At 53.0% G+C, this 24,514-nt stretch overlaps 12 protein-coding genes across 12 annotated transcripts; 6 read left to right on the top strand and 6 right to left on the bottom strand.

Moving 5' to 3' along the window:
• Window positions 1-1,929: 1,929 nt before the first annotated feature.
• On the bottom strand, window positions 1,930-2,142 carry PHYSODRAFT_441464 (hypothetical protein; the record flags this gene model as incomplete). The annotated part of the gene is made up of 1 exon (XM_009523686.1): window positions 1,930-2,142. A coding segment is annotated over one exon (213 nt), but the record flags the coding sequence as incomplete, so codon positions are not given.
• Window positions 2,143-2,193: 51 nt separating this feature from the next.
• Window positions 2,194-3,582, bottom strand: PHYSODRAFT_297898 (hypothetical protein; the record flags this gene model as incomplete). Its single annotated transcript, XM_009523685.1, has 1 exon — window positions 2,194-3,582. One exon carries the CDS (start codon window positions 3,580-3,582, stop codon window positions 2,194-2,196), a length of 1,389 nt encoding a protein of 462 aa, XP_009521980.1.
• Window positions 3,583-4,018: 436 nt separating this feature from the next.
• On the bottom strand, window positions 4,019-4,387 carry PHYSODRAFT_447463 (hypothetical protein; the record flags this gene model as incomplete). Its single annotated transcript, XM_009523684.1, has 1 exon — window positions 4,019-4,387. A coding segment is annotated over one exon (369 nt), but the record flags the coding sequence as incomplete, so codon positions are not given.
• Window positions 4,388-6,633: 2,246 nt separating this feature from the next.
• PHYSODRAFT_455831 (hypothetical protein) lies at window positions 6,634-6,846 on the top strand (the record flags this gene model as incomplete). Its single annotated transcript, XM_009523683.1, has 1 exon — window positions 6,634-6,846. A coding segment is annotated over one exon (213 nt), but the record flags the coding sequence as incomplete, so codon positions are not given.
• A 1,944-nt stretch (window positions 6,847-8,790) lies between these two features.
• Window positions 8,791-10,404, top strand: PHYSODRAFT_246985 (hypothetical protein; the record flags this gene model as incomplete). Its single annotated transcript, XM_009523682.1, has 1 exon — window positions 8,791-10,404. The coding sequence occupies one exon, from the start codon at window positions 8,791-8,793 to the stop codon at window positions 10,402-10,404; it is 1,614 nt and encodes a 537-aa protein (XP_009521977.1).
• A 611-nt stretch (window positions 10,405-11,015) lies between these two features.
• On the top strand, window positions 11,016-11,916 carry PHYSODRAFT_246977 (hypothetical protein; the record flags this gene model as incomplete). The annotated part of the gene is made up of 2 exons (XM_009523681.1): window positions 11,016-11,064; window positions 11,168-11,916. 2 exons carry the CDS (start codon window positions 11,016-11,018, stop codon window positions 11,914-11,916), a joined length of 798 nt encoding a protein of 265 aa, XP_009521976.1.
• Window positions 11,917-12,324: 408 nt separating this feature from the next.
• Window positions 12,325-13,163, bottom strand: PHYSODRAFT_495397 (hypothetical protein; the record flags this gene model as incomplete). Its single annotated transcript, XM_009523680.1, has 2 exons — window positions 12,325-12,424; window positions 12,463-13,163. The coding sequence occupies 2 exons, from the start codon at window positions 13,161-13,163 to the stop codon at window positions 12,325-12,327; spliced, it is 801 nt and encodes a 266-aa protein (XP_009521975.1).
• Window positions 13,164-13,305: 142 nt separating this feature from the next.
• On the top strand, window positions 13,306-14,609 carry PHYSODRAFT_246998 (hypothetical protein; the record flags this gene model as incomplete). Its single annotated transcript, XM_009523679.1, has 3 exons — window positions 13,306-13,358; window positions 13,447-14,257; window positions 14,541-14,609. 3 exons carry the CDS (start codon window positions 13,306-13,308, stop codon window positions 14,607-14,609), a joined length of 933 nt encoding a protein of 310 aa, XP_009521974.1.
• Window positions 14,610-14,832: 223 nt separating this feature from the next.
• Window positions 14,833-15,352, top strand: PHYSODRAFT_441591 (hypothetical protein; the record flags this gene model as incomplete). Its single annotated transcript, XM_009523678.1, has 3 exons — window positions 14,833-14,876; window positions 14,944-14,977; window positions 15,080-15,352. Coding segments are annotated over 3 exons (351 nt in total), but the record flags the coding sequence as incomplete, so codon positions are not given.
• A 408-nt stretch (window positions 15,353-15,760) lies between these two features.
• On the top strand, window positions 15,761-16,685 carry PHYSODRAFT_439140 (hypothetical protein; the record flags this gene model as incomplete). Its single annotated transcript, XM_009523677.1, has 5 exons — window positions 15,761-15,883; window positions 15,949-16,072; window positions 16,162-16,163; window positions 16,263-16,508; window positions 16,581-16,685. Coding segments are annotated over 5 exons (600 nt in total), but the record flags the coding sequence as incomplete, so codon positions are not given.
• Window positions 16,686-16,892: 207 nt separating this feature from the next.
• PHYSODRAFT_489431 (cellulase-3, endo-1,4-beta-glucanase) lies at window positions 16,893-18,926 on the bottom strand (the record flags this gene model as incomplete). Its single annotated transcript, XM_009523676.1, has 3 exons — window positions 16,893-17,386; window positions 17,465-18,473; window positions 18,570-18,926. The coding sequence occupies 3 exons, from the start codon at window positions 18,924-18,926 to the stop codon at window positions 16,893-16,895; spliced, it is 1,860 nt and encodes a 619-aa protein (XP_009521971.1).
• A 2,301-nt stretch (window positions 18,927-21,227) lies between these two features.
• On the bottom strand, window positions 21,228-24,243 carry PHYSODRAFT_247048 (cellulase-2, endo-1,4-beta-glucanase; the record flags this gene model as incomplete). Its single annotated transcript, XM_009523675.1, has 5 exons — window positions 21,228-21,715; window positions 21,793-22,801; window positions 22,882-23,288; window positions 23,675-23,775; window positions 24,035-24,243. 5 exons carry the CDS (start codon window positions 24,241-24,243, stop codon window positions 21,228-21,230), a joined length of 2,214 nt encoding a protein of 737 aa, XP_009521970.1.
• Between the last annotated feature and the right edge of the window lie 271 nt (window positions 24,244-24,514).

Raw genomic sequence — 24,514 nt, 5'->3', positions numbered from 1 at the left:
CGCGGTACGTATTAAAATACGTACCGCAAAATTAAAATACGTACCACGTAATCCTAGGACCAGCTGGGATCTACCTGTGATCGACTTGTGCTAACTGTAAAATATGTACCGCAAAATACGTACCGCGGTACGTATTAAAATACGTACCGCAAAATTTAAATACGTACCGCGTAATCCTAGGACCAGCTGGGATCTATTTTGAAAAAAATTGTAATCGGCACCCCGAATGTCTAATCGGATAGTAAATCGGTCAAGGGTCTGGCTAATTTAAATTTCGTCGTCATATTTATCCTGGTATGCTACTCTGTAGTACGAGAATTCCAATAGGGATAAATTCGAGGCTGCACATATGTGGTCCACAGAAAAAGTACTTTTAGCCAACCGCCCCTGTTTACAATATTGACCGCAAGGAGGTATGAAATTGTAGCTCAAGATTTCAGCAATCAGAGACAATACCAGTTAACTAAATCCATACATTATTCAGCACATTTAACGCAAGCTACGAAGGTATCTCGACTTCGAGGTTGTGCCAGTTTAGTAGAGATTTTATTAGGGATTTTGCATTGAAATACCAGCTGTTTGCTCCCTTGCGCCTTAAATAATTATATTATCAACCAATCATGGAAGCTATACGCGAAATACTGTATGTTCATTGGTCAATGTGACACTCTACTAAACTGCTAATTCGTTACTAAAGTGGCTACTTGCCTTAAATAATTATAGCTCTGTAGGTGCCGACGTATAAGTCACCAGCTTTGTAGAGTGCAATATGGAAGGTGTCAAAGCATTTAGAGGTGGTGCACTAAATAGTCAACTTGGTCGGAGCCTTACCAGGCATGAACGACTCCAAACTTCGGGCTATATTGGCCCAAAGGCGTCTCGGTAGCTCTTAGCCGCCGTCACTAAATTAGACAGAGTCGAGTCTCGCTAGCTTGTCCAAGCAGGATTACACACTCCTATTTGCTAACCGATTTCGCTTTGTAGCTAGTTTATACCCTTATGTACGGCAATTCAAATCCGATTAAGATATATATGTTAGCTAATAAGGCGTGAACATTTCAACCGCGGTTCACAATAACTCAATACTTAAGTAGCTATTAATACAGGCGCCTAACTTTTGGTCCTTCCATTTGTCCCACAGACTGGGCTAAGTGGGGAAATTTTTGACAAAGCGTACCAAAGGTAACGTATACATAAAAAGATTATTAATTGTAAAAACATTTTTTAAATTGGTCCGCAAATAAATTTTAAAATTAATAACCCTTTTTTAGAACTATACGTTACCTTTGGTACGCTTTGTCAATTTTTTCCACGAAGTATTGGTAACTAGCGTGTGCGTTCTACTCATAATTCCCACGGACGGTTGGTGGCGTTATACGACCAAGACACCAATCCGACCGAAGAGAAAGAAAAAAGAGGCGGGAGAGAAGGAGTTTGAGCCGCGGCAGCTGCTGCAAAGTTGTCTCAAGACACTTATTGGACGCCTTCGTGCCAAGCGTCTTGAGACTGATACTTTGACGCTGGTCTCGCCCGAAGATTGTTCGCTTCACTGGACAAAAAGTCTTTCTCTTTCTCGCTGCGCAGATCATGTTACCGGTATGTTCTTAGTGAAGTGCTAGCTGTTGCAAGGCTCGTCATTGGACGGCCGTTCCGTCCAGCACCTTTTGCCAGTCACACTCGAGGGACAGGTCCATTCCTCAGCACAACGGAAGCAAACGAGTCTGTGAGCCCAAGATGCAGCAAAAGACGGCATTTCTAGTCTTTGCTTACCTTGGTGCACGGTATTGAGGGTAAAGATGAGCGCGATCTGCCGACCAGCTTCCCCTGTACGCTCGTCCAGTACTTCTCCAGCACAAACGCGAGCTGGTAAAAGGTCGAGAGCCCGTACTTGGCACGCACTAGGATGAACGGGAACGCTAGCGTGAACCCTTCAAAGGCGGCGTACACGGCGCAGTTCGTCGCCGCCTGCCAGAAGCTCTCCTCGGACAGTCCGATGAAGTTCAGGTTGTACTTGGCGTACGGCATGTGATACAGCACCAGCGTATAGATCCCATAGAGGACGGTGCACACGAACTCCGCGTATTCAGCGAGGACCAGCACTTCGGACGCGAACACAAGCTGCAGGGCTTGCGAGAGCAGCTTGGCGTGCTGACGGTGGGAGATGTCAACTTCATCGATCGTCGTCGTGTGGAGTCACTTGGCTTCTGGGGGTGCAGCTTGTTCACGAGTGGATTTGGCGGTTAAGTCGGGCTCAATCGTGTCGAGGTCCAGCATGTTCTGCGAGCCGTTGGTCAGACACGCGATCCTGGACATCCTTCTGGAGTTGTTAACGTTGAGTTTCTCGGGCTTGGCGAAAACGTCGGACGGGTTCAGCAGCACGGAGCTCCCTTTGCGGGACACGCCCATAACCGCTTGCTTCGGGTCGAGTTTGGCGAGACCGCGCGCTTTACTGGAGCTGAGAGCCCCCGGGAACAGCGCTCCTTCGATGATTCTGACTGCCGTCTTCGTGGTCTGGCGCCCGTCGACGACGAACTTGTGCGCCACGTACATCTTGACTTCCACCATGGCCTGGACGAAGTCTACGACGATCATGAGGCCACCGATTACCGGTGACCGTGCGCTCTGAAGACACGCGTTCTGGAAGAGCGACCCGAAGATTTCCATGACGCACAGCGTTACGTCCAGGCTGATGTCTTCGAGGCAGCGGGAGAAGCGCCAGATGAAGCGCTTGATCACAGCGCGCAGGACGGGGAACGCGACGGTGATCACAGCTTGCACGTGCGCGGGGACGTGCGCGAAGACCAGAGTCACACCTTCGAAGTTGAAGAGCGTGGATGCCTGGGCGCAGAAGAGCGGGAGGTACTCGACGATCTCGTCTCGATAATACAGCCACTTCCTGCTGATCACCACGCGGTGGAGGAAGAGCAGGCTCATAGCGTACGTCGGAATGCCTAGAAGGCAACGGAACGGGATGGGGAACCTCCACAATGCGCCCAAGACGAGCATCGCCAGCTCGTTTAAGCCCGCAGTGAGGAACGCGACGATAAAGCACTGCTTGTGGGAGTACGCAGAATTGGGCAACATGAGAGAGGCTCGGTTGAAGAACATCAGCGCCAGAGTCACGGTCGTGTAGGCGAGCCACGACTGAACGAAGAAGCCAGGGTTCCCCGTCAGTCCAAGAAGGGGGCTTTGCAGCGGAATAGCTGCCAACAGGATCATGATGAGAAGACCAGGCAGTGGCGTGAGAGCGATGACGGCGAACACGCGTCCTGGACTCGCAACTTGCTGGTATTCTTCGAACGCGAGCATTTTCTCGACGGAGTATCGGCTCAAGTACATGTGCTCGGTCTTCCAGTCGTGGTAGCGGCGTAATATTCGCCTTGCTCCCCGGTGGGAAGGGCTCTTGCGGATGGACGGACGTCGCACTTGACCCCTCGCCATGGACGCAGTGCTGCTTTTCCTCCGACCTGTTGCAGCGTCTGGATTTTGAATGTTCGCAACATCGGTAGTCAACTTGGGCGTCTCCCCCTCCGGCTGGTTCAATTGAGATGCGGTCTCCCCTGGGGTGTTCGAAGCTTGCATCGCCGTGGCTGTGTTTCGCAACAGTGCAGGCGAACCTTGGGTGAGCGAGTGTGGTTGTTGAATGGGGCTGGTCGTGTCAGTGTGGTAGGAATCGCTCAAATGCCCACATAGTGGACAAGAACTTATCAACTAAAAATATGAAACGCGATCGTTCTCGTCTTGTCCGCGGAGGATTGCCTACCAATTGGTGTGTGGGGGAAGCCTCAAAATGCTCTTACAAATCTACATTGGGGATATTCGAGCTTTTGCCCGTCGAACTGCAAGCAATGTTACAAAATACTTCAAATTTTACAGTGCAGAGCAACAAGTCTATTGCATATCACATAGCTGTTCCGTCAAGAACCTTCTGCCAGTCGAAATGTAGCGATAAATCCATGCCTGCAAATTGATGGGAGAGACATGTTGTTAGTCACCAAAATATATCAAACGCAGCTGCTAAGCTAACAAACGTGCCGTGGTGCACAGTGTTGAGGATGAATATGAGCGAAAGACTGCCGATCACCTTCCCTTGGACCCCCATCCAGTATTTCTCCAGCACGAACGCGAGTTGGTAGAAGGTGGAGAAGCCGTACTTGGCTCGGGCGAGAATGAACAGAAACAACAGCGTGAATCCCTCAAAGACCGAGTACACAGCAGAATTCGTCAATGACGCCCAGAAACACCCCTCCGACAGGCCAATGAACGACAAATTGTACTTGGCGTACGGCGTGTGGTACAGCGAGAGCGTGTAAACGCCATAGACGACAGCGCACACGAACTCCGAGTACTCGGCAAACACCAAAACTTCCGAAGCAAACACCAGCTGCAGAGTTTGAGACAGCAACTTGGCGTGCTCACGGTGTGAGATTTCGATATTGTCGATCGAAAGTTTCGGCGTCGAAGCTGGTACCGCACTTGGGACTGAGAACGGGAGCGACTGAATAGAAGCCAGGCTAAGCGCGTCTGTATCTGATGACAGACACGCGATCTTGGAGGACGTCCTGCGGTAGTTTCTAGACCCAACACTTTTGGAGAATCTGGTCCACGCATTGGCCGAGTACATCATGACCGAGCGGCCTCTCAGCATCGAGGCCTCCTCGACCTCGTCACTGCGTCCCAACTTCTCTAAGTTCCGCGCTTCTCTCGGAGTGGAAGTGCAATCGGCTCGACCACTTTCAATAATCTTGGCGGCAGTTAGAGTGGCCTGGCTGTTGCAACATCAAATTTGTGCAAGCATTACTCCGGTGATATGCGGCCAGCGAGAGCGACGGTCGCACACACGCGGGAAAAACATCTACTGCGCATGCTCATTTCAATCCAGCTGAGAGGACAGGCAACGAGTACGACCGTGGCTTCCAGCCAGCTACAACTACTTCACAGCACCACAGAGGAGACCAAGAGGATAGCCCTACATGTAGTCCGAGCTCCTAGCTCTAGTTCCTTCTCATTCTCACTTTTACCTGCTAACCAACAAACAAATTGAGTCTCCTACATCGCCGCGCTCTTCAGTCGACTTCCTAGCCTTCCATCAGGTTATGAGCCCAAGACACGACTCGCACTAAAGAGTGAACAAGTCCTACGACCCGGCTATACTGAAGACTATCGCCCCTGAAAACAAATACCTGTGTTTCCTGATACCCGTGTTACCTGATCCCCGGGATACCTGATACCTGGTTCTTGCGACGTGTGAGAATCTGCGACGTGTGACAACTTCAACCTGTTGCAGTCGTACAAGCGTCCAGGCTACCCATCCGGAGATATGAATCCGGACGATGAGATGAAGCGCCCCATCCAGCGGAACCTTCAGCAAGAGCTGGAGGAGGCTGCCTTTGAAACCCCAGTGTAACCGGAGCCGCCAAGCGACCAAGTGAGTGCTGAGGTCGCGTACCTGCTAGCAGAAGTCGCCAAACTGCGCCAGCAAGCCGCTGCAGCATCTCGTGTGGCCGCCGACTTCGAGAAACTAAGGGCGGACTTTGCTCAGATGATGAGCCGACAAGCGGCTGCGCAGCCGAGGCTCCAGGCGGAGCTAGCTGAGCTCAGGGCCCATGCCAAGGCCACGCCTGAGCTGTATACCGAAATCTCCCAGCTCAAATCCAAGCTGGAAGCGTTCAGAGCCGGTGCGACTGCAGCGCCACCTGGACAGCAGGCACCTACACGCACGACACCCAAAATAAAGGACGTGCTGTGCCGCAAATTTGGCGGGAACGAGGTGTACCCTGGCCTCGGTTCCGGGTTTGAGGATTTTATCCTTGAATACGAGCAAGCGATCTCCACCGAGTCGCTCCTCAACCACTCGATTTGGACCTCACAGATCAAGGCGTCTGTGCTGGTTAACTTCTTGGAGGACAAAGCCGCGCGATTCTTCCACTCAAACGTGACGCAGTGGCGCGTAGAAAAGGCGGACTTCAACTACATCGACTTCAAGGCTAAGCTCTGTGCTGAGTTAGGGTGCAAGTTGAACCAAGTGCAACTGTACAAGCGCTTGACGTCCTCCAAGCGTCCACAAGACTCGTGGACCGATTGAAGTATGTGAACCGTCTCATGACAGGCGATCACAGTCTGTTACTCTTGGAAACGTTCTGTGTATACGCTTGTCCGGAACTATCCAATACCCTAACCGCCCAAATCGACCGCTCCAACCTCAATTACTTGTTGGCAGCTGATCGCATCCTGTCACTCTTAGTGGACCTTCGCGGTGACGGGCGGAAGCGTGGCCAGCCAGCGCGAGCTCAATCCTCCTCCGAGCAGCCGGATAAGAAACGGAATGATGGGCACCACCAACAGAACCAGCCGCGCGGAGCCAGCCACTACAGACAGAACTCGCGTAACAACAATGGCCAAGCTCATGCCGTGTCGGCAAAGCCCGCTGGCAAGCTAGTGTGCTATGTCTGTGACGAGGAAGGCCACCTCGGGCCGGCATGCCCAGAGCTGAAGAAGGTGAAGGCTGCGGTGAAACGCCAAGGTCAAGCTCACAGCGGTACTACCACGAACGCCGACACTGTCTGCAACAATGCTGAAGAAGGCCACTTGTGGCTTGCAGCCTCGACCAGCCCGAATGGCCGGCCGCTCCCAACTGCCGAGTGGATCCTCGACTCTGGTGCAACGCACCACTTGTGCACCGACCGAAACCTGTTATTTGGTGTGGAGCCTGCGAAATTGACTATCAAGGTCGCGAACTCTAAAACAATTGTGGCTTCTCTTAAGGGGAGCTGTCTACTCCAGATTACAGTCGGCGTGATCAAGCGCAGCATTCAACTTACAAATGTGTACTACTGTGAGCAAGTCGGGCGATATCTACTGTCGCTGTCGCAGCTTCGGTCCCGAGGTCTCCGTTTCATGTTTGCAGAGAGCTCAACGTTTCTTGGACGGTTCGATAATTCCTGGTTGAACCCCAACTTGGGGCACAACTTGGGCCGAGCCGCGGTTGTCAGTCCAACTTGGCATTCTGGGTTCCGTGGATTTGCCGACTAGGATTGCTCTGGCATTTAATTGTTGGCCTATCCAGGCTACGCAGTCGGATGCAAATTAAACCCACGACAACGTGTGGCTGTGCTGCTTAACCCCTCCAGACCGGGAGCCGAAAAGAACATGTAAACTGCATATGCAGCGTAATTAGACTTGATGTATGCATACAAAATGGTTAGGGAAGGTAGGATTCACGATGGGGGCCAACAATGCCGTGCTAATACTGAATATAACCTGCATATTGGCTCCAGTGTGGCACACCCATGCTGAATAATGCTACAGACAACGACGGATAAATCCGGCATAACTGAATGACATCCTCCATAGTAAATGTGCCAGAATTCTCTGTCGGGAACGATAGAGATTGTACAAGGCAATGACATAAAATACACTTAACGGAGCATAAAGTACACACAAATGTAGATAAAGTACTTACAACCATATGGAATACAAATGTCAAGTGTAACTCTCGAAGCTGATTAGCTATCTGAATTACTTATTGTAAAAAGTACAACATATGTGTGCTGGGTTTTGCGTTGCCGTATTTATCCGTCGTTGTCTGTACTAACCACGGATAGTGACAGGGTGCCCGCCGAACAGAAACTAGGGCCTAGCGAGTCCCGATTTTCAAAAAATCGGAATTTGAAACTTCCCATACAAAAACTTATATACAAAGTAGGTGTGTCACCTCTAGGTGTTCTGTAAGCTTGTGGCGTCCGGAGGCATTCTATACACTATACAAACATCAAATGAAATAGATATCCAGAAAAATATCCAGGGGGTAATAAGGTGAAACGTAACCGTTGCGTACGTAAGACAATATACCTAAGATGCAAGTTAGGATGTGTCGTTGCAGACAGAAGCATGGCATTCTGTAGTTGAAGCAACAAAGCAACGAGGATTACCACGTTTGATCACTAAGTCAAATTTCACTGACTTCAACACCGAAGTAGTTCGTTGCCCCGACCCTTCCCAACTAACAACACACACTAAAGCGCTACACCTGCATTCATGCATGAGGTGGATGTAGTTTACCACATGGTTTCTCCATGGGTGCAAGAAGTTCTACAGTTGAATACTTCAATTAGCTGCTGCTTAGATTGATCGATGCCAAAGTCATGCCTATGCCAATCCAGTCAACAGGAAAGCAGCGATTACAAGCCGTTTCGCTAATTGGAGCATACAAAGGCAAAGTTGCATCTACAACTATGTGTGTGGGTATCCAAAGCCTCGCTATACTGGGAACCGCATCGACTGCAACTGCATTTATCCAAATCGATTATATTAGTTTGCAAACGATCACGTTACTACCTCTCGCCCTTATCATTAGCAGCGCCAGCCATGCCAGGTTTCGGCTCGTTTGCCCATCGGTCATACAATGAACACCAAAGCGGCATCTCCGGCTTGGCCGGAATTCGTCTCGGCTCGTTCTTTTCGCTACTACCTCATTCGAGTCGTCGCCTTCACTCAGGCTGGCTCGTTTTCGGGCTGATCATGACTGCTTGGTCGCCGTAGTCTCCTTCAACAGCATCAATATTAATCTGGTTAGCTCATAACATGAAGTACATGTATGTTAGATGAGAAATATTTATGAGGTGGTTGTCATTGCAGGTGAGCGCAATAAATCCATGAAGGCTAACTGTTGATGCTTGAATTTGAAAAAAAACTTCAACTTCAGTTCTTGTAGATTTGATCTCCTCACCGATGATCAAACCAGATCCACTTTCCAATTTGCCTCCTAGCGCGCACTCCGCCCAGCAAAGTATGCGGTCATTGAGTTTTCTCGGAGCTGTGGCTGCCGGCTGCGCCCTATTGACCTCGTTGTCGGCGTCGGAGACCACCTCCAGCTCCACCGCCGTTGGCAGCAGCAGCAACTCGACTCTGTGCTTCCCTTCCGACTTCCTCTTCGGCACTGCGTCGTCGGCCTACCAAGTCGAAGGCGGCTGGAACGCCACCAACAAGGAGCGCAGCATCTGGGACAACTTCTGCCGCGACACGTCCAACGGCGTGCCCTGCGCCAATGTGGCCGACGACTTCCTGCACCGCTACGACAGCGACATCGCGCTCATGAAGAAGGACGGCTTCGGCACCTTCCGCTTCTCCATCGCCTGGGCCCGCGCCATGTCCTGGAACGAGACGACCCAGCGCATGCAGGCGAACCCTGAAGGCCTCGCGTTCTACCACTCGCTGGTGGACGAGTTGCTGGCCAACGGCATCAAGCCCATCATGACGCTGTACCATTGGGACCTGCCGGCTACGCTGCAGTCGGCGTTCGATCCGCCCGGTTGGCTCAACGAAGCTATGGTCGACCACTATGTCGACTACGCGACGCTCATCTTCGAGGAGTTCGGCCAGGACGTGGAGTACTGGACGACGTTCAACGAACCGGCGTCGTTCATCCTCACCGGGTTCGCGTACGGCTACGGGCCTCCACAACTGGGCAACTCGACCACCAACGCTTACGACGTGGCTCACGTGGTGCTGCTCGCTCACGCTGCAGCGGTGGAGAAATTCCACGAGCTGAGAGACGCAGGAACCGTCCAAACCTCGGCGCGTATCAGCATCGTCATCAATTCTGACTGGGGCGTGCCGCTGAATGACTCGATCGCGGAGGACGTGGAAGCTGCCGAGCGCAAGAACCAGTTCCACTTGGGCTGGTTCCTGGGTCCGTTGACGACGGGAGACTACCCCGAAGTCATGCGTGAACGTGTCGGCGACCGCCTGTCCAACTTCACGGAGGAGCAAAGCGCGCAGGTCAAGGGCTCGTACGACCTGCTGATGCTAAATTATTACACGAGTTACGCGACTACTGACTGTGACTCGGAGCGCTCGGAGACCAACTGCTCCAGTCTGTCGCTGGGATGGCCGTTAGATCTCGGAGTTGACGACTCGCGCAACCCGGAAGGCACTCGCCACGCTTACGGGAGCATCATGGACCCGGATAGCTGCTCCACTGACTCAGGCTACCCGCCTGGATACCTCGAGGTCATCCAGTTCCTACACAAACACGACACGAGTGCCGACATTCTGCTGACTGAGAATGGCTGGTGCGGCAACGAGACGATCAACAACCTGGACCAGCTCTGGTACCATCGTACGCATCTGGAGCAAGTGCACAAGGCCATCTACGAGGAGAAGATCCCGATCATCGGCTACACGGTGTGGGGGTTCATGGACAACTTCGAGTGGACCAGTTACGCCGGACGTCGCGGACTCTACTTTGTCAACTACACGGATGAAACGGGTGACATTGACGAGTATTCGGCTCTGCCCACGCAGCTCACGCGTATCCAGCGATCGGCGGGTGCTTGGTACTCGAACGTGGCTACTACCGGGTGCTTCGAGCAGGAAGAAGAGGACGAGCAGTATTTGGTCTAGGTAGTTCTTTTTAGCAGAAATTGGCTTGTCGGACCCCCCCCCCCCCAGTTGAGTTCGGTACCAAATAATGCAGTTTGTTTCAACTTATCTCTCCGCCACTAGAAGGCGATTTATTAATACGTGCACGGAAACGAATAGGGATTCATGGACCCTGCCTGCGGTTGACCATGGGCTGAGCCCATTCATTCATTCATTCCCTTCGTCTCCTTTGCGGCAAATGCCTTGTTGCCAACGCTTGCTCATGCGCATCCCAGATGGCTACGCTCTGCGTGTGCCTTGAAGGTCGAGCCAACCGCTTTCAAATCGACAAATGTTGCCCGAGAGCGTGCCGGCCGCGTGCGCGCGAGTCAAATCGAGCCCTGGTTTTTGGCGCCAAACGCACAGAAGAGCCCGCAGCAAATAGGGCGGACCAATCGTCGCTGAGCTCCACAATCCTGTTTCTACCCCCTCTTCAATATTCAAACTCCGCAAACAGTTGTAACTCTCTTCACTGCGCAGCTAAGCTCTCTGCAAATAAGTTTTGGCGCGCCTTTTTCAAAAGCACCCAGTGTGCTACGCTCACATCGCAACGCACCACGCACTGCCTAACCAACCCACCTCTCTTGCCAACCATGAAGCCTGAGTCTAAACTCGTCGTCGTCGCGCTGGAAGGTTGCCATGGTGCGTGTTAACACTAGCGTAAACCGGCAAAACACCTCTTCTCTCCTCCAATCGCGGAGCTCCGTTTGTCTCACTATGCAAATTACTTCCTCCTCCTCTCCAGGCTGTGGCAAAACCGCACTGTGCGAAGAGTTCGAAGCCCAGGGCTACGACATCCTGGACGAGGCCTTCATGGACATGCCGTCCTACGCGCTGCACCCGCAGTCCCTGCTCATGGAGACCTCGTGGGTCTGCTCCTGGTTCGAGCGCGTGCTGCGCCTGGCCGAGCGCGTCAAGCCCGGCCGCAAGCAGGTCTTCATCGCCGACCGCTCGCCCTTCAGCGCCGTGCTCTACTCGGCCAAGGGCCACCTGCTGGAGCCCGTGATCCGCGAGCAGATGAAGGAGGTGCAGGACTTCGCCCGCGTCCAGTTCTACACGGTGCACGTGCAGGTGGAGCGCGAGCTGCTGTGGCGTCGCATCATCGCGCGGCTGGAGCTCGAGCCCGAGCGGCTGCGGCTCAACGAGCACAAGCGCGAGTGGATGGAGGAGACTCTTGCCTTCTACGAAGGCTTTAACTGGGACATGACAGTGGCCAACGACGAGCGCAGCGTGGCAACAATTGCCGGCAACATCAGCCGCCTGCTTAGAGAGAGGGACAACACCTTCGAGGAGGTGTACAAGTGCACCAAGCCGCGCGCCACGTCCCCTCACTCGTCCTCCAACAGCAGCGCACTCAGCACAGACAGCGAGTGCGAGAGCTTGGAGGAGGACCACCACATGCACGAAGAGGTGGAGTGGAACACCAAGTCAGGCCAGCCTCAGAAGAGGAGCATCATCGCGTTCAACAACACCCCACCTCAAGACGCCTTTTAGAGAGGCTTTTGTTATTGTTATATCGGATGAAGAGCGGCTGCAAGTGGAGAGAGAGGGAGAGAGAGACGAGAGCCTTTTGTTGCCTCTTGTCACGGTGGCCCGCAAGTTTTATTACGACGTGTGCGAGTGTTGGGTGTAGCCAACGAGTTCGCCAGTTTAGGATAGTTTAACGCTTACAAGTATCTAAAGAATGCCTGCATGTGAAACCCAGTCGAAGAGCGTATCGTATTATCGCCTCTAGCCGCGGATGGAGCTGTTGCATTTCATAGACGCAAGAAGCGACGCGCGTTGGCTCGGGTGATCTTGGCAACTTCCTGCGGCGACCGACCCAGCGCAGTTGCTACGGCTTGAGCCACAAGGGGCATAGCACTGGGCACATTGGGGTACTGCTTCTTCGGGTCGCTCTTCTCAGCACGACGGCACTTTGGAAAGCCCATGTAGGGCGCATCCGTCTCCAGCATCAGCCTCTCCAATGGCACATGCTTCACCATTTCTTGCAGAGCCGCACCTTGTTTCTTGCAGATGAACCCCGTGACGCCAATGTACCAGTCGTCACCTCGTGCGACGTACGCCTTGAGCTCCTCTTCGTTGCCCGTGAAGCAGTGCACCACCGCCGGAGGGAAATATCCACCAGCCTTAGCAGTGGCTTCGTCGATCAACTGGATAAAGTCCTGATGCGCCAGTCGTTCGTGCAGGAACAGCGGCTTCTTCAGCTCGCAGGCCAGCAAGAGCTGCTCGGCGAACCACTTTTTCTGGAATTCCGGTTCCGGGAAACTTGGCGAGTAGTCCAAGCCGCACTCCCCCACTGCACGAACCTCTGGCAACTCCATGAGACCCTTAAGCGTAGTCAACTCCTGCTGTGTGGGCATTGCCCGTGCATTGTAAGGATGCACCCCCGCCGTGGGGAAGAGTTTGGTCGGATGTTGCCGACAGAGTTCGACGGCTCGCTGGGACTCGTCGATCGTGGCACCAGGCACCAGCATCTCCTTCACCCCAACGGCTTCAGCTTGTTGCATTAGCGCTGCAACATTGTCGCGGAGGTCTTCGTGCGTTAAGTTGCAGTCGAAGTCGAAGAGTTCCAGATCCACGGTCTCAGCAGGTTCCGACGCGGACTTTTGCACCATTTTAGCGGATTTCACCTTCGGCTTGTGGTGCGTTTTCTGGTGGTGCTTCTTCGCGGGGTGGGTGGCGGCGTCTTGCACGTAGTACCAGTGGTTAGTGGACAGCTCGTCGTGCGTAAACGGCATGAGAAGAGAGAGGTGCGAGAAGAGGAACGGATCGCTTTGGTGTAGCGTGATACGAGCTGTGTAAACTTGGTGTACAGGTTTAGAGAGCTCCGTTTAATTCCGATGTGAGCATGAAGAGACGTATACGTTCATGCAGTTAGAGATGTTGCAGGATGAAGACGACACCGACGATGTGCCTGGCTTTATCGGCATGAGGTTAGAGAGCCACTGCTGCTTGTTGCATTTAATGGTGATTGTTGGTGGCCACAGTGTTAACACTATCAATTCTGTTGCATTTCCCCAGGAACTCGTTGAGTCTGGAGGCCATCGAGACCGCAGTGGACAGGCAAGTGGCAAAACTTACGTCATTTCCCGATAATACAAATAATTGGAATGTTGAAGACTACGAAGAGGACGAAGAAGACGCTGCAAATGATTCCGAGGCAACAAGTGAAGGGTTCGTGAGTCACATGCCTCAGTATCGACAGGCTCTGGTGGGCAAAAAGTTGCGGTTGTTGGAGAAGCAGTTGCAACATCGAGACAAAATGGTGCAAAGGCTGCAAATTGCTCATACGCAAGCCCAGGCAACAATTGTCAACTTGCAAAACGAGTTGCAACTCGCTCAACAAGAACTCGCATCCGCCCAGGAGGAGTGGGAGGAGGAGAAAGAGACAATTCTCAGATTTCGAGGAGCTGCAGGTGGTGGCGGAGGCAACAGCGCCATGATGCAACTGAAGCTTGGACTGGGGGCTGCAGGTGCTGGGCGAAATGGCTCGAGGATGACGGAAGCGGAAGCTCAGCGACAGCGTGAAATGCGGCAGCAGATGTTGAATGGAGCGGCGGATGCTCAGGAAATGTTGGAGGCGGATCTGGGGAACGGAACGGATCGGGCGGCTGTAAGAGGAATCCGCCTGAAGTGGAAGAAGTTCCGATTATTTATCCGCCGCAGGTTGTACCCGTTCACGACGGACATTCGTCAGATCGAAGCGCAATTTGGATCGTCGGTGTCGTCTTACTTTCGATTCTTTGGCTGGATCATCATGACGTTCATGGTCATGTCGCTGCCGTGCTTCGTGTTTCTTGTGTTGCACATTTTGTATCTTCTTGATTACCAGGTTGGTAGATTCGTTCTCCTTTTGTTTGCTTTAGATTGCACATGAAGCGTTATAACTTGGCGCTGAAATTTGCAGTCATCAAGCGTGAATTGGATGACGTATTCGGGCGTCATGCCAACCTTCCTCCAGCTCCCAGGGTATTTTCCTGACGAAGCATTTGTATACTCGGTTCGGACTCCTTTTGTGTCCGTGCGATGGAAATGAACCAGAGCTAACAGTGAATCTCTGTCAGGCCATTCTTCTCTGGATGGAAATTCTTCTGCTGCTTTTCACACTCCGGAAGTGGATAGCTGAAGATCGACTGTCCAAGGCTGTTCAAGCTGTTGAAAATGCCAGCGAGAAGGTGAGCTAGAATGCTGGGGTGAAACAAGTAACGTCATCCACGAAATGCTAACACAACCATTCTACAGCCGAAATACAGCAGAATTCTCCTGAATGCTTGGGATTTCTCGCTCACCACGCCAGATGTAGGTAGATTCAGTGTTCGCTCTAACTGTACCTTTGTACTCACCGTTTTGCTTTCTCAGCAAGTCAGCGACCTGAAAAAGACGATTGCTGAGCAAGTGAAAATTGCCATGGAGGAAGAGAAGCGTGCAGAAACAATCAAATCGCGAACCAAGTACGCAAATACGTGTACGCTGCTATGCATTTACCCGAATTCCAACTTACCTGCTCGTTGCTTGTAGGAAACACAGGTACATTTTATACGCCCGACGTTTTGTCGCCTTCATATTTTACTTGGCGATTCAAGCTGCAAGTTGGTACCTCATCATTCTCCTTACTACCCAGTCCTCGCAACTTCAGCTACAGCTTGCTGCAAAGGCTGCCATCTTCGCACCATACGCCAGCAGTATCGTCCCTGCTGTCGTGACGGTAATCAACGCAATTCTCCCCAAACTCATTTCGTTATTGACCACTATCGAGAAATGGGACGACGTGGGCTTTGCCATCAAAGCCATGGTGACACGATTGTATCTGGCCAAGATCTTAAACGTGCTGATTCAACTTTTCTCGTTTGCGCTGCTCCTGGACCCGATGTTGCTGACCTCGACTCAAAACATTCTGGAGCTTTTCACGTTCGACGGGTCGACAGTACGCAAGAATGTAATGCTCGAATTTAAGCCCGAAAGTTTTGACTGCCGGGCGGAGCAAGCGTCAGCTGGTCTGCTAACTCTGGTGGTTACTGATTTCTGCGTTAGCAAGGCCATGGCAATATCATCGCCGTTGGTTGGCGTGGTGATCAATAAATTGAAATCTGTATGGCGGCATCAGCGCGAGCAACGAGCTTTAGCCAGGAAGCAGAAGCTGAGCGCTAAGGTCGTACCCCAAGCCACTGCGCTACCCGAAGAGCAAGGCAATGGTGGAATGGCTGGTGGAGGTGATAATGATCCACTGCCAGATTTGACCTCTGTACTCGCGGAAAAAGAGCCGAAGAACCCAGAATTGACTGTGGCTCCGAAGAAAAGTCTGCTGACAAAGTCCGAGTTTCTCGTCCCGCAGAAAATGGTTGCACTTCTGTACTCGTGCACAATTGCTCTGGTGGCTATACCCCTCGCTCCTACGACCGCACTGTTAGTTCTTCTGCTGCACGTAGTAAACTTCAAGTTCGACAAGTTCATTCTCATGGTACGGTATAGGCTTGATGTGTGGGTATGAAAACCTGGCTACGTATTTTACTCGGCTGTCTGTAGTATTTGCAAAAGAAACCAGCCAACCCGTGGGGTGCTAAGGATGCCGGAAGCTTCTTCATCAAGTTTTACTTCTGCACGGTGCTCATTTTCCTCGGTTTCACGCACTTTTTCCTCCTGAACACACGTCTCCCAAAGCAATGCGACCTCCAGGATACGCTTTCATCTTCCAGCGACGATGCACTTTGCGTTACAAGCAGCTACGATGCGACTAAGAGGTTGTGCACGATCGACCCTACCTGTTCATCGGTACGATTTTGCTTAATCCGAACCTTATAATTTAACCAGGCTAATTTGCTGTGCTGAAATCGTGCTAGAGTTCGTACTTCCTGACGGGATCGGAATGTTCAGTGGGTTATCCATTGTGTATCTGCGAGTACGCCTGTGGGCCGTTCGTTGACGTTGCGATGGGCTATACGCCTCTGCTGAACTACATCACGTCTTCTGGTGTTGCGTCTGCATTTTACTCGCTGATACTTGGTAACAATTTCGTGCCGTGGACGCTCCTGTTCATATTCCTACTGGTCATCTTCTTCCTTCGTAACTCGATCACGGTCTACATCGTACGTCAGTCGCAGCTATTCCACGCTTCTTCTTCAATATCGCTAACTATGCTCTTCATTTCCGTTTTGTAGATGACTGCGCTACAGCGTGAGCAGGATGTGGCACTTACCTTTTCGTCATTAAGAAGGAAGGTCAAGCAGCTTGAAAATCGCTTGCGGCTTCAGAAAATGGGAGGAGGCCGTGGGAAGGATGACGGAGATATTGAACACGCAGCCGATCGACAGCCAGGATCGTAAGGGCATGTAATGCAAAGAATACGCTCGAAGTAAAGCAAACCATTATACATGTAGATAGAGTCCCTTATAGGGTAAAGATGCCCCGCTTGTCGGTAGACAAACCGAAAGCACACAGCCTGTGGATCCAGACTGTACTTGCACCACGAACTAACTTGAGCTGGACGAGTCAGATCCTGATGACGACACCTCGGTCTCGAAGCATGGCATCTTGCGAAGGTTGGCCAAGTCGTCCATGGCAGCCATTCCCTTGAGAAACTCGCTGTTGGCAGTTAGCCAGTCGTCCTCCAAAATGCCCTCCGTGAACGTGCTGTAGGTGTCGGCCGGGTTGTATTGGTAGGCACTTTCGGGGTTCAGGGACCACACAAAGCCACCGGCCCATCCACTCTCGACAATCACCTCGATGCTGAGATCAGTGCAGCGCTTGGTGGTGAGCTCCGGGTGCAGATCCTTCGAGTACAATCCACCGAATTCTCCCAGCAGCAACGCGGACGAGTTGTCATCGGCCAAAAATCCAAACATATCAGCCATTGTGGCCTTGATACGTGTCTTGAGCGCATCGTCATCGATTTCCACGTAGTCAGCGATCGCACCATTCGAATCCTGAGTGCCGCCGTTGTAAAAGTAAGCTTGTGGATATACAGCTTCAATTTTTTTACGCAAGAAGGGGAATAATGTTAGCGTCAACGAAGAATACCCATATACAGCCAAAGTTCTCGTACCTGGTGTGTAGTAATGAGGCGCGTACACCACCTTGTTGTCCGTGCTGAACGTGAGCGGGTAGTCGGCCGCTTTCTGCAGTCCGCCTCCGTACCAGTCGTAGTAGTCGTAGTCAGTGCCATCGATCGTGACCGTGTGGTCGGCGTTCACTCCTTCCACGAAGCCCAGCCAATTCGAGCAGCCGTCCAGCATTCGGTCGGCGATCTTCTTGGCTCCGGCGTGGAAGTCCGTGTCCGCTCCGTCGCCCCACGTGGCCTTGGACGGCTCGTTCTTGACGTCAATGCCCATGATGTTCCAGTACTTCTCACTGCAGAGGTTCTTGGTGAGCGTGTCCACAGCGTCCAGGAAATCGTCTTCCGAGATTTCGTCGCTGTACCAGAGACTGCCACTGTCCGTGGAGGTGAGCGTGTGCATACTCAGCATCACGCCGATGTTGCGGTACGCCAGCACCTTGACGATACTCTTGAGCAGCGATATGTAGCTCGTCACCGAGATGGCTCGGTTCTCGGCCGTGTTGATGAGCGACGTCTCGGGCTCGTGGTCGGTCAAGATCCAGTTGACACAGAGCGGCAGGCGCACGGCGTTGAAGTTGTTGTCCGCCAAGAAGGTGGCGATCTGGAAGGCGGTCGTGCCGTTGTCGGCGTTGTCCCAAAGCCCCAAGGGGATGGCGGTGCCCGTCTCCATGCCGAACCAGTTGATGCCCTTGATGTCCACGGGCACCTCGGTGCCATTGGAGCTCACGGCCACAATGCGGCCGTTCTTGCTCTGGTAGTCCGGCAGCTCGCAGCCCATATCCGGGTACGACTTGGGGTTGTCCACCTCTCCGTCGTCCGAGATGAGGTCGCTGCTGCTGCCGCTGGCCCCGCCCGATATTTTCTCACTGTCAGCTTTACGTTGCGCGTAGTCTGCGTCCCGAGTGCTGGCAGTGTCGCTGGCGTGCAAGGCGGAGAAGGTGATGGCAGTGGCGGCTCCACCCACGATGAGGAGGAGGAGGAGAATGCCCGGCCACATCTGCAACAAACAGCAAAAAACAACAACGTAATCGGTTAGGTTAGTGCTAAAGAGAAGCTGCACACTCGCTTTAGGTGAATGCAATTGCAATCGTACCCGGTAGCGGCCTTTGTACTTTTGCTGCGTCTTCTCGAGGAACCCGGGGGCGGGTTCACTAACCGCCTCGATGTTGCGGTCCATGAGCGAGCCTCGAGTGAACACGCCGGCGTTGGCACCAATTGCCGCGGCGTTGCCAGAGTCGCTCAAGCGCTCGCCGTTAACATCAGCGGTCATGGTGCTGAAGCGGGTGTTGCCGTTGCCGTTGCCGTATCCGGCGTAGGTCTGCTCCTCGCTCGGCTCGCGGAAGACCTCGCGCGCCGGCGGCTGCGGAATGTCCTCGCGGTTGAGCATGGCGCTGTAATTGTAAGTGGGCGAGCCCAGCGACGAGTTCTCTTCCTCTGGTTCACGTCGCATTGGCAACTGCGCTTGGCTTACGGCAAATGCAAAAGTGGATGCAAGTGTTGCATCCGTCGTGCACACCCGATCGTGTCCAGCATACTGGAATCAAGAGGAAATCAACCGAGACCGTGCTTGAGACAGGACCTCCCCGATTTTAGCGACGCTGAGATTTGCCTATTGAAATTGACTGATACTGAGCAAGAGTTGTAGAAGGCACTAATCTAAGGACGTTGTAGACGAAGGAGGTCGCTATCAGCTGCCAAAAGAAGGGCAAGTGTAGCCATTGGTGATTGGGTGCGTAGACGATAGAAGGCGAATAGGGGATTTTTCAGCATCGGCCTGAAAAAATGGGCTCATACAAAAATCAAGTGCTGCACTTCGATTGATGCGCTCTCGCTAGGTTGCAAAAGTGCAGAACCATCTCGCTCGGACAGCGAAGTCCGAGTCAACCATGACAAGGGCAATTGGCAACGGAGGCTGAGGTGGCACGGCACGTTATGATAGCGGTGATATCCGCGTGATATCCTATTGCAGTTCCTGAAGCGGGCGCTTCAGACTTTCAGCCGTGACAGTGTCCAACACCAAACGCAATCGGTTCAGCGCTCATGACCGATCTCAGATGGCGACGGCAATTTGCCACTCGTATGTTACGAGCACAACGTCGATCAACGAGGGTGAGCCAGGATACGAGTCGTTGGTGCAACTAGCTATGCATGCATTTTTGCTGCTCGGTTACATGAGTAGAATAGCCCCACCCAACTATAGGCAACCCGGAGCGTTGCTCCGGGAGGGTACACAGGTCGGCGAATAGTTTCATGGACGATGATAACGGATAACAATTGAGTAAATCCCAAAGTTGTGTTGTTTTTAATCCTTTTAAGGATTTTAAAAGAGCACTACCAGCCGAACTCTCTAGTTGATTCTAATGTGGGCATCTACTGCGCCTGCTTCGCAGCCGCAGCACCTGCCCGGGAATAACACTCTGGTCAGCGTCCAATGGCTGCGTTGACGCCAGCAACGAGAGAGCTATTTCATTCAGTTTGCAGGTAAGGTATACTGTGCTCATTTAGTACTATGTTGTGTGCTAACGATCAGACGAGAGAGCTAGCGGAACGAAGGAGAGATGCATGGTGCGCTGATCTTGACCTTTTAACTTGAGGGTAAATTGCGGAATGAGAAATACGTTACTGTGCCAAGTCCTTGGAAGTGCGTGCTTCAACGCAGGGAAAAAAGTCTTGTTGAAACGAACGATGCTCGTGTCACTGTCGAGTTGAGCTGATTGGTTTGGCGACAGACACGAGGTTGGGCATCTTCGGCTAAGTGATTGAGTATTGAGCAAATTGACATGTAAGAAATGCAGTCTGCAGCCAGACAAGTCATATTGGTCATCTTCAGCTAAGCTTGGTCGATTATGGCGCAAATTGATACGCCTTCAGCGAGGCCATGACGCTCTCATAGTGTACTGGAGCGTCCATAATTGTTTTGAACGCAGGTTTTGGTAAAGAATGAACGATTAGTATCAACCTTTGGTAAATAATGTGCATAAACCTTAGCATTTATCGACGGGTACCCGATTCCGGCAGATATTAGCTTAAACATTTCAATTAAGAAAGAGAGACCCGGTTTGGTACCCGATTTTGGAAAGTTAGAAGTTTTTTGCCGGGGCCAAGCACAGGTCTTCGACCTGTGAACATGTACTAGCAATATGAACCGTGGTTTCGATGACGGAGGTTTGGTGTCCTGCATCATCCCTGATGCCACATTGAGGCCAACACGTACAAGGCCGTTTACTCGGACGGGACAATACGGGAACTCTGAGGAGCAATGGGCGTTGGCGGCTCACGGTGTGATTAGAAGTTGTTAAGAATCCTCCTAATAAAAGTCATTGAAAAACAAACGAAGTTGTTGTAACTTCAGTTTTGGTGAACGAATTAGTAACAGCTAACTCGGGCGACTACTGGATTGACACTTTCAAAGTGTGAGCAAGTGTTACTAGGCACCGTGCGAACGACTTGAGTAGCTGCAACTCTGATGCCTTACTACTTACTACACGTGATGCTTAGACAGCTCATTACCGTAGATAGAGCGGGGACGTCAGCCTGCAGTGGTGATTCGCCCCCCTAAGCAACTCAACGGAGCAACGCGACTGAGATATTCCTCTACCAGTTGTATTACCCCGCTCACGCTCTTGGCTCTACATGTATTCCGTACGTCACGCATTGTAGTTTTGCGACGTACAAGGTTCCGTGTACTAAACAAAAGTTGCGGAGGTGTGTTATTATGCAACGAGTTTAACTTAAGTGGTCCTGAAAACCTTTAGTCTGAACCGGACGAGCCTGAGTCCGAGTCCTCCGTCTCAAAACACGGCATCATGCGCAGATGCTCCAGGTCGTTCATCGCCTCCAGGCCCGCCAAAAATTCGCTGTTGGCCGTCAACCAGTCGTCCTCCAGCACGCCTTCGGTAAAGGTGCCGTACGTGTCGGACGGGTTGTACTGGTACGCACTCTCCGGGTTCAAGGACCACACGAAGCCACCCGCCCAACCGTTCTCCACCATGAGCTCGATCGAGTAATCGGTGCAGCGCTTCGTCGTAAGCTCCGGGTTCAAATCGGTCGCGTACAAACCACCAAACTCGCCCAGTAGCAGAGCAGCCGAGTTGTTATCCGCAATAAAGCCGAACATCTCGTCCATCGTGGCCGAAATTCGCGACTTTAGCGACGAATTCGACAGCTCCACGTAGTCGTCCAGCTCGCCATTATCGCCGCTCGTGCCTCCACCGAATAAGTAAGCTTGTGGATATACAGCTAAAACATTTTACGCAAGAAGAGGAATAATGTTAGCGTCAACGAAGAATACCCATATACAGCCAAAGTTTTCGTACCTGGTGTGTAGTAGTGAGGCGCGTACACCACCTTGTTCTCTGTGGTAAACTCCACCGGATACTCGTTCGCCTTCTGAAGTCCACTGCCGTACCAATCGTAGAAACTGTACTCGGTGTCGTCGACAGCGAGTGTGTGTGAGGCGTAAATGCCCTCCACGAAGCCCATCCAGTTCGAGCAGCCCTTGAGCATGCGGTTTCCAATGGTCTGTGCACCTTCACGCCAGTCAGTGTCCTCACCGTCGCCCCAGGTGCCCTCGTACGGCTCATTCTTGAGGTCGAGGCCGATAACATTCCAGTACTTGTTGCTGCACAGGTCCCCTGTAAGTGTGTCGACGGCGTCCAAGAAGTCACTCTGCGTGATGTTGTCGTTGTACCAAAGACCGCCGCTCACCGACGACGTAAGCGTATGCAAACTGAGCAGCACGCCGAAATTGCGGCACGCCAGTGCCTTGATGAGACTCTTGAGGAGCGACATGTAACTCGTGATGGAGATAGCCCGGTTCTCGGCCGTGTTAATCAGCGTCGACTCGGGCGCCTGGTTTGTGAGGATCCAATTGATGCAGAGCGGCAGTCGCACTGCGTTGAACTTGTTGCTCTCCAAGAAGTACGCGATCTGGTACGCCGTGGTGCCGTTCTCAGAGTTGTCCCAGAGTCCAAGCGGGATGGCTGTGCCAGTTTCCATGCCGAACCAATTGATGCCCTTGATGTCCACGGCCACCTCCGTGCCGTTCGAAGCGACAGCGTAAATGTGTCCGTCCTTGCTCTGATAGTCCGGGAGCTCGCATCCCATGTCCGGGTACGACTTAGGGTTGCCCACTTCACCGTCGTCCGAAACCAGGTCACTGCCGCTACCACTGGCACCACCAGTGATCGCAGAGGCGCCGGCCTTTCGCTTCTGATAAGCCTCTTGACGAGCCGTGCTGGATGAGTGCGTGTGCACGGCTGCAAAGGTGATAGCGAACACACCTCCAATGACGATCGCCAGGATCAACACCACACCCGGCCACCTCTGTATCATAAAGCAAGCACAACTCGATTGTTAGACTTGAACTCATCAACAACAACAAAAACCATCACATTGAGACGCACCCGATAGCGGCCACTGTAGTGCTTCGTCTTGGCAGCGAACCCCGCACTTGTCGGTTCGCTCACTGCCTCGATATTCCGCTCCATCATTGACGGACGAGCCAGCGCCACGGGGGCAGCGCCAGCCAGTCCGACCCCGCTGCCGCTGCTGCTGCTGCTGTTGTTGTTGTTTCCACTGGAATACGAGAACGTGACCCGACCTGGCGAATTGGCGTCCGTCTCAGTGGGGCGGATGCTGTACGAGTAGCCGCCTCTGTCGCTGATGGTCTGGGCCTCCGAGGGCGCTCGGAAAATCTCGCGCGCTGCTGGGGCCTGCGTATCTGCGATATCGTGCGAGTCTCCGCGCATCGCGTTGTAGTTGTGGGAGGGCGAGTCCAGCAGTTCACTCGCGCTGACGGGCGAGTCGGCGCCTGTGTCCCGTTGTGCCGGCATTGCTGTGAGCTAAGCTGCTTGCATTGTCCTCCGACCAGCGCGTGCTCTTGCGGAGGAATGTTCGAGAGTGAGCGAGTATTGTCGCCTCCATTGACCCCCGTCCATCGGACGGTCCAAGCTTTGTGCCGGGGACCAGAGTCATGAGTGTCTTACGCACGGCTTGTCACGGCCGGGCGACTTACAAAAACTAGCATAATTTCGCACTCTCGGATCGGCAGGAATTGCACAGTGTGCTCACAGCGATAGCTTCGGATAAGACAAGAGCGGCGCCCTCGCCCGAACATCCAGCACGGCTGGGGAATCAACTCGGTCGTCGAGCAAGCGGCAAAGCCCTCGGCGTGAGCACTGCGGGACCGAGTCGCACGGCGACAAGGCACTAACCTGGATTCTCGGAGCTGCTCCGGCGGTGGTGCCGGAAGCTGGCAACGACTCAGCCAGCATTGTTGGCCCAGGTAGCCGTTACTTCTGTCATCGAAGCGTAAGCGAAGCTATCACTGGATCCGATCCAGCAGCGGCTTCGAGAGTCTCCGCAACGGAATGAGGCGCTGGATTGCACTGTACGGTGCAGGCAGGCATGTAAGGCATGTAAGGCATGTATTATTCAACGCGGCAGCCATCTGCACTGCCGCTGCTCACGCGCGCGAACTTCGCGGCGAAGGGTTCTTATCACCGATGCGGCACCTTCGTGGCGGGCGCTCGGAGTCCGAGGGGCCGTGCAGCTCACCGAGGCACCACGGGCGGCAGGCGCCGGCGGACCAGACTCAGCAACGTGTGACGGAGCGCCCTCTGAGTCTTCCAGGCCTGAGTCTTCCAGGCCTGAGTCTTCCAGGCCTGAGTCTTCCAGGCCTGAGTCTTCCAGGCCTGAGTCTTCCAGAGGGTACCGCACGCCCCGCCCATGTTCGCGAGCAATGCGATGGCGCTGCGCTTTGCCATTTTTGGCGTCTGCGAGCGTCGTCCATCGCGTTTTGAGGCGCCCACCCACACTCGCGCTCCGTGGAAACAGATCTCCTATCTGGTGGGCGGCGCCATGCCGTCTCTTTACGCTGCATGAAGCCACTGGCTTGGCCCGTGTGTTTCAAAGCGGGTGGTCGAGCCTCGAAGTTGCAGGCAAAGTTGCAGGCTTTGCTCGGTGCCGTGGGGGCTTTGCTCGTGCTACAAATTTTGGGACCAAGAGACTGTGTGCGAGACACCAAATATAGGCCTC

The sequence above is a fragment of the Phytophthora sojae genome, assembly GCF_000149755.1.
Source record: "Phytophthora sojae unplaced genomic scaffold PHYSOscaffold_3, whole genome shotgun sequence".
In the NCBI taxonomy this organism is placed as follows: domain Eukaryota; phylum Oomycota; class Peronosporomycetes; order Peronosporales; family Peronosporaceae; genus Phytophthora; species Phytophthora sojae.
This window is presented reverse-complemented; position numbering and strand designations above follow the sequence as displayed.